The sequence below is a fragment of the Vombatus ursinus genome, unplaced genomic scaffold (genome assembly GCF_900497805.2).
Source record: "Vombatus ursinus unplaced genomic scaffold, bare-nosed wombat genome assembly UNPS02014932.1, whole genome shotgun sequence".
NCBI lineage: Eukaryota > Metazoa > Chordata > Mammalia > Diprotodontia > Vombatidae > Vombatus > Vombatus ursinus.
Window position 1 is genome coordinate 7382619 of NW_020954710.1, and position 12155 is coordinate 7394773.

The 12155-nt window shown below is 49.6% G+C and overlaps 1 protein-coding gene across 1 annotated transcript in view; it reads right to left on the bottom strand.

Moving 5' to 3' along the window:
* Nucleotides 1–9646: 9646 nt before the first annotated feature.
* SPSB1 (splA/ryanodine receptor domain and SOCS box containing 1) overlaps nucleotides 9647–12155 on the bottom strand; it is an 89671-nt gene continuing 87162 nt past the window's right edge. Inside the window, 1 exon segment of the mRNA XM_027844014.1 lies at nucleotides 9647–11978. Within this exon segment, the coding sequence (XP_027699815.1) occupies nucleotides 11851–11978 (128 nt within the window). The 3' untranslated portion in view covers nucleotides 9647–11850.

Sequence of the window (12155 nt, forward strand, 5' to 3'; positions counted from 1 at the left end):
CTAGACAAAGCAGGATTCAGCTGCAGAGCACCCTCAAAAGCAGGGACAGATTATTTTCCATCCCACCCAGAGGCTGGGAGGGATGGAGATACAAAAGGCCCATTCCCCAGTACAAGGGGTGGGGCCTCAGCCTTCCAGACCCTCAAGGGAGACATTTCCCCTTAAGCACAGCCTTGCTAAGGACCCAGGGAAAAATAAATAAAGAGGTCCCACAAGACAGCTGGAAGATACCGCAGGGGAGGTCCCTCCTGCGGGAGAGAGGAGGCTACATTCAGGAAGCAGACTCTCCCCGTTAGTGCATACCCGCTTCTTTTGTTCAGGAGGAAACTGAGGCAGAGAGGGCTGAGGCAACTTTCCTAAGGACGCCTGTGTAGTAAGTGGAAGGGCTAGGAATGAAAGCCAGGTGCCTTAACTCTAAAGCCAGCGCTCCTTCCATTCTGACACATGTCTCCGAGTCGCATTAAAGTGTCACCTCAAATCTCATGGCTAAGGAATAACTTCTGACTGTCCGGTGGCGATGAGACTGAATTTCACAAACATTTCTACGTAATAACACAGACTCAGGAGAAGAGTCATTTGGTACAGTGCAAAGAGCTCCAGGTTTAATCCAGTGGGAAAAATTCTGCTATTTACTCCCCATGTGGCTCTGGGCAAATCGTGTCTCCTCTCTGGCCTCAGTTTCCCCACCTGTCAAATGAGAGAGTGGGAGGAGATGACGCCGAAGGTCCCTTCTAGCCGTTAAGTCCTATGATCTTTCAATCCATTCCCTTTATCCCTCTCAGAAAAACTTAAGTCCGGGTTGGTAGAGGGGAGACTTAAGGAGTCCTGTTTTTTGAACCTCAGTTTCCTAGTCTGTAAAATAGGTTTGGATTTGGTGGCCTCTGAGGTCCCCTTTAGGTCTAACTCTAACTCTGGGGCCCCAGGATTCTTTGACAAGTTGACCCCCAAGGTTTCTTTGCAGCTCTCCATGTATGACCCTGGGTTCTTAAAGCGTCAGGACTTGGGAGGGCAGCAGAGGGACCTTGGACTGAAGGGATCTCGGAGCCCGCCTCGTCTAACCCCCTCTTCTATAGCGGAGGAGACAAGCCCAGGGAGGTGGAGGGAGTTGGCCGATGTCAGACGGAGGCATGTCAGAGACGGGATTCGAATCCACGTCCTTGGACTCTGGAGGCTTGGAGAGTAAGGAGGGGAAGACAGTCTAGGGTCCTGAGGTTCCTTGCTTGCCGCCCACACGGGAAAGCCCTGAGCATCCCAAGGCCCTCGGCCCTCCGGGCGTGACCTCTTCAGGAGGCAGGCACCCCCTGCCCCAGACGCCGGGGCATCCGCAGCCCGGCCCCGCTCCCTGCGCCCGGCTCCCGGCTCCCGGCTCCCGGCTCCCGGCTCCCGGGGAAGCGGCAGACGGAGGCGTTCTCAGGCCAGGGCGAGTCAAATTCCAGAGCCCCAGGAAAGGATGCGTTCCTTCCCGAGCGGACAAAACATTTCTGGCACTTTGCGAGGGGGACTGAACACTCTGTCCACTTTGGCAGTGGCCGCCAGGATTCCTGGACGGACACAAGTGTGCTTTCACAGGCAACAAGATTCATTCCACAAGCTCGCTGTCCTCCCCCCGGTCCCGCCCAGCTGCCCCTCCCGGCCCAGGGCAGCTCCGGGAAAGCGGCAGCCCAGCATTTTCGGGAGGATTCAGGAAGAGCGCAGCAAGGCGCTCCCCACACCCAGGCTGGATCCCCTGGGGCTCCCGGGATTGCGAAACACGCCTCACACGCGGGACGCACAGTTACACAACCACATCCGCGGTCACATGCGCCCTGCACACAATCACAAACACTTATACACACAATTACACATGCAGTATCACACCCAGTCACACATACAACCACACACAATTACACAACCACAATCACATGCACCATGCACACAACCACAGACACTTATGCACACAATTACACACAAAATCACACCCAGTCACACACACACAGCCACACACAATGACACAACCACATCTGCAGTCACATGCACCGTGCACACAATCACACTTATACACATAATTATACACACAATCACATCCAAAATATCACACCCAGTCACACACACAGCCACACACAATTATACACATAATTACACAACCACATCCCCAATCACATGTACCACTCACACAATCACAAACATTTTTGCACACACAGCACTACACACAATTACAGAATCACACAATCACACACAGTTACACACATAATCACACATAACAATACAACCACACTCACAATTACACATATAATTACAGCACAACCACACATAGCCACATATACAATTATACACACAAACATACCACCACATGCAAATTACACACACAACTACACACAACCACACACAGTCACACACACAATTATACACATAATCACACATGACCACAGGACAATTATGCACACAACCACACACAATTACACATACAACCACATACACAACTATACACGTAGTCACACATGACAACAACCACACACGCAACCAGGGAAATGGGGGAAATATGCCCCCTCCTCTCCTGTGACCCCGCCCCCCCTCCAGTGCAGACCCCCATCCCCTCATGCCTGGACTACTGCAGTAGCTGCTGGGGTCCACCTGCCCCCGTCTCTCCCCGCTCCAGTCCATCATCCTCCATTCAGCCACCAAGGTGACTTTCCAGCTCTGATCACATCAGCCTCCGCATCCTCAGTAAACTGCAGCAGCTCCCTAGCACCTCTGAGATGTGTCGGATGAAAGATGAAATGACTGAGGAAACAAAGGTTTGATATTCCAACAGCATGGATTTATTAAAGCAGTGCATGCCAGCTGCCCAACAAATCAGGACTGGACCCCCAATATGGGGGGAGAGAGACTTTCAGACATTAAAAAGAATTAAGTAAGGCCAATTGATTAAAAGGAAATAATACAATATCCCACCACAGGGATCAAATACAAAATGCTGAGCATTTTGTTGAGCATTCAAAACCCTTCCTACCCCGGCCCCCTCCTACCTTTCCAGTCTTCTTACACCCTCCTCCCCACACGCATCTTTCATCCAGGGACACCGGCTTCTTGGCTTTTCCTGACACAAGGCACTCCATTTCCTGGCTCTGAACATTTTCTCTGGCTGCCCCCATGCCTGGAAGGCTGTGCCTCCTCTGCTCTGACAACTGACCACCCTGGTTCCTTTAAGTGCCGACTAAAACCCCACCTTTTCCAGGAAGCCTTCCCTTACCCCTCTTAATTCCCATGCCTTCTGTCTGTTAATGATTTCCTGCTTTTCCTGTAAATAGCTTGCTTAGCATATATTTGTTTGCATGTTGTCTCTCCATTAGATTGTAAGCTCCTTGAGGGAAGGGACTGTCTTTCTGTGTCTTCAATGCTCAGCAACTCTAAGGCTGTAGATACTCAGAAAATGTTCATTGATTGACTGATTGACCAAGAAGTAACACCAAACTTTAAGTGAGTCCCTGAACCACTGAGCCCCCATCTGACCACATGTCAAATGACGGGGTTTGCATTGGACGTCCTCAGAGTTCCTTTCTAGTTCTGACGTTCCTGACGCCGCCTGGAAGAGGGAAGGAGCCCTTCCTGTCCACTCCGAGGAACTTCCAAAGACAACCTTAGAGTTCCCGAAGGAATCTTTCAGAGTCTGTTATGGGGGGTTTACATCCCAGGTAGGGGTGTGTAAAATAGCAGGCACAGAAATGTGCATACCGTAGAACGTAATAAATTTGCTTTGTATATAATGAACACAGAAAATGTGTTTTGTATACAGTAGACGTAACAAATGTGCTTTGTATACAATAAACACAGAAGAAATGCGCTCTGTATGCAATAGACATGAGGGCATGAAGGTGGCTAGGTGGCACAGTGGATAGAGCATTCAACCTGGAAGAGCTCAAATCCAGCCTCAGACACTGCCCAGCTGTGCGACCCTGTGCAAGTCACTTCACCCTGTTTGCTTCAGTTTCCTCAGCTGTAAAATGATCTGGAGAAGGAAATGGCAAATCACTCTAGTATCTTTGCCAAGAAAACCCCAAATGGGGTCATGAAGAATCTGACAGGACTGAAATAACTCAACAATAACAACAATACAAAAAAAAAACAGAAAAATGTGTTTTGTATACAGCAGACACAGAAGAAAAGTGCTTTGTATACAACAGACATATAATAGATGTGTTTTGCATACATTAGACATTTAAATGCCTTGCATACAATAGACACTTAGGCAATGTACTTTGCATACAGTAGACATAGAATGCATTTATTGTATTCTGTATACCCGTAGTATAAACTTAGTGTACATAGTAGGCCTATAGTTTGTATACAGTCGGCACTTAACGAGTGTTTGCCGCATTCAGCGAAAGGGTCATCACGGCAGAGAAGTTTATCAGGTAATTGGCTCATTTAAATTCTAGCTGCCTTTCCGGAGACTCTCAGCAGCCCCTCTCCCACGCAGAGGGATTGCCCCCGGTGCAAGGCAGTAGAGCTCCCAGGCCTGGGGGATGGGGAGATGCCCGGCACCGCCCGCCCGGGGCCTGGGAGCACGTGCCTCCCTCCCATCTGGGGGAGGGCAGGCTCCTTGGGAGCAGGAGGGAATGGGAAGGCAGCCGCGCCAAGGAGTGAGCTGCAAAGGCCTGAACCCACTGGGGCAAGCTGAGCCCTGGCAGGAAGAACCTCACTAAACAGTAAGCAAGTTGTAAAAGAAAATTCAGACACAACATCTGGCCGCTATTTCAAATACTTCTCTGTCTGGAGGCTGGTCGCGCCTGCAGTCGATTAGTGAAACAACATGTGCGGGGAGCAGCTCTCTGCAAGGCCCCCCCATCCCTGCTTCTCCAGGGCAGGGATGAGCCCGGCATCTTCTGCAGGACCAGCTGTATACAGGCCCCACGCTTAGCCCGGGGGATGCCAAGATGACCATCCACAGCTCCTACCCTCAGGGAGCTCACAATCAACAAGGAGGCCCTGATTCGAGCTCATATCTTACCACTAAGTACCTGGGAGGCTTTGGGCAGCTCACCTCCTCACCCTGAGCCTTAGTTTCCCCATTTGTAAAATGAAAGGGTTGGAGTAAATGACCTCCCTAGTCCCTTAATCCAGGGACAAGTTCAGTCTGGGACATGTTGAGTTTGAGATAGCAGCAGGACACCCAGCCCCAGCCAATATCTCCCATTCTTTTCCTCAGAATCAAAAAATGCACACATCATTTTCTTCTGAGATCAACTTATGGAATTCTTGGTCAGAAAACCACTTCGAAAATTCAAACCAACACCCCTTCGCCCTGAGGAAGCCGAGAATGGATTACAGAGCTCTGAGGGCCTTCAGAGCTCAGCTGGTCTAATCCCCTTCTTTTTACAGAGGGGGAAACTGAGGCCCAGAGTGGAAGTCATTTTCCCTTTTTTGTCCACATTTATACAGAGCTTCAAGTTGCAAAGGGTTTTCTCTAGGTCATCTCATTTGGTGCTATTATTATCCCATTTTACAGATAAGCAAAGTAAAGTTAGGAAAGGTTGAGGAATTCCCGGGAGGTTACATCTCTGATTGTGAGATTAGATTCCAGCTCTGGTCTTCTGATTCCAGAGCCAGCCTGCCTTTCCTTCTACAACTGTCTATGAGAGGAGAAGCATGGGTATAATTTGTGGCATTGAACACTCATAGGACGGCTTCGGCCAGCCTTGGTGGCTCTGCTGGAGTTGCCGATCGTCCCTGCCTGATTCCCCAGGGCAGGTGCTGGTGCCCTGTTTGAGGTCAGCATTCAACAAGTACCTAAGTCTTCTTTGTTTTCTACTCACTCGAAGGGCAAGGGTTCGAGCATCAGCCTATGTGGTTGGACTTCATCCATGAAGCCCCCTGAGCAGTACATGTCCCTCAGAAGCTTCACTGTGCCCCATCGTTCATGATTTCATGTGGAAATCCCAAACAGGACTACAGACAGGTCCTCCTTAGGGAATGACCTTGAGTCCCACTCCACAGGAAGGAAGGGAGTAAGTATATAGTGCCTACTATGTGCCGGGCACTGTGCTACTGCTTTACAAATATTCCGTCACTTGTCCTCACCCAACCTTGGGAGGCATGTGCTGTTTATTATCATCTCCATTTTACAGTTCAGGAAACTGAGGCAATCAGAGGTTAAGTGACTTGCCCAGGGTCACACAGCTAGGTCTTCCTAGCTCTACCCGCTGTGCCATCTTGCTGTGTGTGACTATGCCACCAAGCCCTCTGCCTCCAGGGGCCCTGGTTATCTCTGGCACTTTGGGTACGTGGCACCATCTGAGTGGCTGGGTGGGATGGGCACAGAAAACCAGTCTTCCCTGGTGTATGCTGGGTCGTCCCTGGCCTTAGTGATTTAAGGGCACCTCAGGATAAGTAGTGCCTGGCACACAGTAAGCACTTAATAAATGCTCATTGGCTTCCTGTTGTGGACAGGCCACCATGGATGGGTGGAGATCAGCACCATTGAAGGGAACACCTGACATCCCATTTTTGTACTTATTAGAACTTGTACTTGGGGCATGATTTCAAAATCTCCTCCTGAAAGAGCTAACAGGGCAGGAGTTGGGAGAAATCCCAGGTGAGCTGCTCTCAAACTCAGAAATTTAGAGCTGAAAGAGAACCCAAAGGGTGTCTAGTCCAAGTTTGTTTTACAGATGAAGAAACTGAGGTCCAGGCACTTACCCAAGGTCATACAGGTAGTAAGCAAGATTTGAATCCAGGGCCTCTGACTCAATCTAACACTTCCCACTCTATCTCCGTCATTCTACAGCTGGTAGGGACCCCAGAGACCACCTAATCCAACCTCCCTCTTGTATAGATGAGGAAACAGTAGCATTTATTAAGCACCTACTATGTGCAGGGCAGCTAGGTGGTAAGTGGATAGAGCACTGGGCCTGGAGTCAGGAAGGCCTGAGTTCAAATCCAGCCTCAGACCCTTGCTAGCAGTGTGACCCTGGGAAAGTCACTTAATTCTGCTTGCCTCAGTTTCCTCATCTATAAAAATGAGCTGGGAAATGGCAAACCACTCCAGTGTCTCTACCAAGAAGACCCCAAAATGGGGTCACAAAGAGTCGGTTGTGACTGAACAAAAACAGAGCGTGCAGGCCAAGTGAACAGTAAAGTTCAGTGACTTGCCCAGGGTCACCCGGTAAGAACAATGATTCAGACCCATGGCCTGGAGTTCTGAATCCAGCCCTCCTTCCCTCCTGGCATAGCCATGTGGCAGGAGAAGCCCAGAGATGGGGGAAGGCGAGCGCTCACCAACTCTGGTCTAGCCAGCAGCCCTTCACCAAGGATGCTCCCCACCCCCACCCCCAAGCCCCCAAGGATATTTCCTCGCCACAAGAAAATGGAAGCATCAAGCCAAGTAGGAACCTGGCTCAGCCACGCTCTCTAAAGAAGGAAGAAAATTTCCAGCTTCGTGTTTAAATTCTCCTCTCCTTTGAAAGAAAAAAAAAAAACGGTCCATTGAGAACCGTCCCAGGCAGGGAAATGCTAATGTCCTGAGTGTGCGGAGAAGCTGAGGAGAGGGGCTGTTTCCGAGGCCCGACAGCTTGGCTCGGGCCTGCCAAGCAGCTGAGTCCATGAGAAAGCCCCAGCAAGGGAGAGTGAGCTGATTCATTGGGGCTGGTTAAGGCAGGACATCATTTGTTGATTCTCCGGCCCAATCCCCATCTCATGACTTCCTCCCTGGTTACCATGGTGGCATCCATAAAACAGAACACAACTCCGGCCCCTCGGCAGGTCATTTATTTCAAATATTCCCTGCAGCTCAAATCCAACCATGTTTGGGTGTCTGGGCCCGAGCGGGGCCTAATTACTCTGTCTTCAGCCCCCTCCCCAGCATAGTTTATGGTTCAGCCTAGGCCACATTCCACATCTCGAGGAAGACAGAGGAAGGGAAGGGTGAGCTGCGGAAGGCAGGCCGAGTGCACGAGCAAGATGGACCAGAGACGGGAACGTTTCCCATCTATGGCCAGGCCGAGGGGCCGCTACCTGCACCAGGGCAGCGGAGGAGGAGGAGGAGACAGCCTGGTGGTGCTCGGCAGTGTTCATTCCAGCCACACGTGCCAAGTCGGCTCGGATGGTTTTATGAACACTGCTCCTTTCAAACACAGAGACCTGCTTTGCAAGAAGCCTCCCAGCTGAACAAAAAGTCTTATTTTCCTTTATGCCAGCACCCCCCACAACCTCCTGCTCTCCCCCACCCCACCCCCTCCCTTCCTTCTCCTTTAAAAATGAGCTCCTGTTCTACGGCAACCCAGACATGAACTCCAACCTAAAAATAATTCGAGACCACCCTTTTCCCCACTCCCTCCCCTGAAATGTCTGGAACAGGCAATATTTGAATTTTCGGCCTCACAGGCAGAGCTCTGCCCTCCTCCCTCCACCTCATTGAAGACTAAACCCTTTGGGGGTGTGGACCCTTCTGCACTCAGGAGCAGCCAACATCAATTCAACAAATGTTTATTAAGCTCCTACTATGTGCCTGACACTGTACCGGGCACTGGGGATGCAAAAATAAAAAAAAAAAAAGAGTCGCGGATTTCAAGGAGTTTATAGTCTATGCAGGGATCGAACATGTACACAGGGACACACAAAAGAGATGCTAACTAATTTCAGGGAAGGGAAGGGAGGAAATGTTAAAGGCCCACTATGTGCTAGGAACTGTGCTAAGCACTTTATAAAAGCTTTATTTGATCCTCACAACCCTGTGAAGTAGGTACTGTTATTATCCCCATTTTACAGTTGAGGAAACTGAGGCAGAGAAAAGTGACTAGTTCAGGGTCACACAGCTAGTCAATGTCTGAGGCTGCATTTGAATTCAGATGTTCCTGACTCCAGGTCTAGTATTCTGTCTGCTGTGCCAACCTAGCTGTCTCCACCTCCCATTTGTTCAGCATGTATGTATATCCTATTTTACAGTCAGAGAAACTGAAACAGACGGAGGTTAAGTGACTTGCCCAAGGTCACACAGCTCATTAGTGAAATCATCATACATTTGAACTCAGGTCTTCCTGACAAGGCCCAGATGCACCAAAGCAGCTCAGGGGAGCAGGAAAGGGCCTGTGTAGAAGGCGGCCCATAAGCTGTGCTTTGGGCAGGAAGATGGGTGAACATGCCAGGGTAAGAGAACCGCGGTGTGTGAAGGCTGGAGGGGAGAAATGATGTCCCAGCAAGTACAAGCAGCCCAGCTGGGCTGAGCCTGTCTGGCTCGATCACCACTGAGTGCAGGAAGGGGAGGAACAGAAGGCAGGCTGAGATAGGTGATAACAGCTCTTTGGGCTGGACGGGCTATAGTGGGCCAAGTTCACGTGCACTCTGGCTGGGTGGGTGGGAGCCATACTGCGGGAGGCTTTCCAGGCAGAACCCGGAAAGTCACCTCTCATCCTAGGGGCACTACAGAAGCCCCAAGAGAGGACTTTTCAAAATAAGGGAATGATGTGATCAGATGTTAGAGGAAAATCACTTTGGCAGCAAAAGGACAGGAGTGGGGCAAGGAGACCGATTCGCAGTCTCCTCCCTTTACCTGCCTCTCATCGTCCGAGGGTTCACCTCTCCATTCTCCCAAAGGTCAAGGGCTGATTCCGGTCAAGTCACCGCAAGCCTCCTCTCCCAGCCCCGAGACCCAAAGAGAAACTATCTGAGTGAATTCAAATTTAATAAACTTTGTTTTATTATTAGGTTACTGAGTATTTTCTACAGTCATAAAATAGAAAGGAGTTTTAAAACCAAACAAAGCAATTATGTACTGGGATGGCAATACAGGGGGAGGGGGCTGAACCTGAAAGGAGAGGAGAGGTGGGGGGCAGGGGGACGGTGACATTGCAACATTTCCAGCGTCGGTGGAAGACAACTGGGACCAGGCATCCATCGATGGAGTCTACTCGGTGAATTCTCTCTCGAGTGTGTGTCCCACCCTGTAACAGAAATGAGCAAAAGACCTATCATCTGACAAGGGAGTGAGAGAGACTGTGTGTGTGTGTGTGTGTGTGTGTGTGTTCTTCTCTTCCTTAAAAAAATAACAGCAACAAACAGTAACGGTTTGGGGGGAGGCAATTTTGACTCCCCACGCGGGCTTGGCACCAATTCTATGCTTTTTAAAAATATATTCTCCAAGTAGAATTTTTTTTTTTAAAAAAGGTATCCAACAGCAGCTGTTCAAAACATCTCTTACATAGACAAATATATATATTAAACATTTTAAACAAATAAAGTCATCTATTGTACCTGTACAGAACTGAACCAAAAGTTGGATTCCAAAACTGATTTCAAAATTAACAAAATGTGCAAAATAAAGGGGTAGGGATGGGGGGTGCCACATCTCGGCCTGCACCTTGGAGGAATTGCCAGGAAGGGGGCAGCTCTTGACACATTTTTCCTCAGCCCAGGAAGAAATGACCAGGGGAGCTGCATTTGAACTGGGGACCTGCCTAGATGTTGGGTCTGCTCTCAGGACCAATATTCCAGGTTCTCCATTCTGGCTTGGGGGGGATGGTGGTAAAGAATCTAACTACTGCCTGTATATCTCTTTTTTCTCTCTCTCTCTCTCATTCTCTCTCTCTCCCCCCTCCCTCTCCTCTCTCTCTCTCTCTCTCTCTCTCTCTCTCTCCTCCCCAATGGACAAAGTATCAAAAATGTACATTTTCTCAGACTACCAAAGCTGGGGAGGATGATGATGGCAGCCTAGCTGAGATATTTGAACAACCTGAGGACAAAAAAAAAAACAAAAAACCCATCACGACAGCATGTCTAACTATCCTGGGCAAAGATGTCTGGCCAAGAGGTAAGAGGCAATGAAGGAGGAGGGTGGCAGGCTGTTAGAGCTGCTTCAGGGGACCGTTGAAGGCATCACTATTGCACGTGAAACCTGTAGCCTGAGGAAGGAGCTGTCCTGGCAAGCTTCTGGCCCAACCCGAACCTCCCCTTGGAGCTACAGGCCAAGATAACAAAACCCACCCACCAAAGAAGCCCTCATACCTATACCTACACCGCTTGGCCAAGGGCAGGTGATATAGCACATGGAGGGGGGGAGATGGGAGAGCAACAAGACACACGTTGGACAGAAAGAGATATGTTTTCTTTCTATGTGGAATAAATAAATTGATTTTTGTTGGTGAAAGAATAAATACAGAGTACAGGGTGAGACAACATCTTAGGGAATGACGCTAGTTGCTTTCCGGCCTTTTTCCAGGGTCCCGTTTTCTTTTCTTTCTTTATTTTTTTTAAGTGTCCAGAATGAGTTTTTGGCATTGGCAGCTTTGTTAACGGTGGCGTTTCCTGTGCAGAAGTAACCCACGAGGTTCTATGCTTGCCACCCAAGGGAAGTCATCGGTCAATTTCCAAGCACCCTCGATGCTTCCTGGCCTCCTTACTGCCAGTATGGTTACTTTTCCCCAACTGGCCATCATCAAGCCCTGGAATCCTCTGGAGACGACGGCTTGTCCTGTTCGGGCAGAAGCTGTGGGCTCCGTACTCCTACCCCTGGAGCTGACCAGGACACACCTTATTACTTCTGTAGAAACAAAGTCTCTCTTTTTTAAGAAGGGAAAATAAAATCCAGATATACAAAGGACACTCGTCTGCCCACACTCCAAGAGGCCATTTCCAAGGGAGGAAGACTAGATGAGCCTGCTTTTAGGGTCTGTCTTTATCTGGCGGAAGATTGGGATTCAAGAAAGGATGAGGAAATCTTGCCTCGTGAGGTTGGAACAGCCAGATGAAGGAAGAGGGAACGTTGGTAGGGTGTGGGTAGGGTAAAGGGGGGCTGTGGACCCCAGTGGCGGCTCAGTGGGTTTGCACAGTTGGATTTCCTGATTCCTGCTCCCACATGGCGGCAGGCTTTGAGCTGGTGCATCACTGGTAGAGTAGGTAGCCCTTAAGGGATGCTGGCAGGGGCAGGGCATGAATCTCACTCAGGCGCTCCTTCCCTAGGGCGAGGCGGACGGACCGACGGCAGAGGTCCATTAGAGGCAGTGGTTCAGCTGTGGGGGAGGGGGGGAGAGAGAGAGAGAGAGAGAGCATGAATATGAATATATACATACATCTGGTTACTGCACAATAATTGTAATGCCCACATTCCTGATTGGCTCTCCAATTCCAAGAGTTGACATCTTATGATAGGCTAAGCTACAGAGAAACTGGCTCCCTAAAAAGTACTT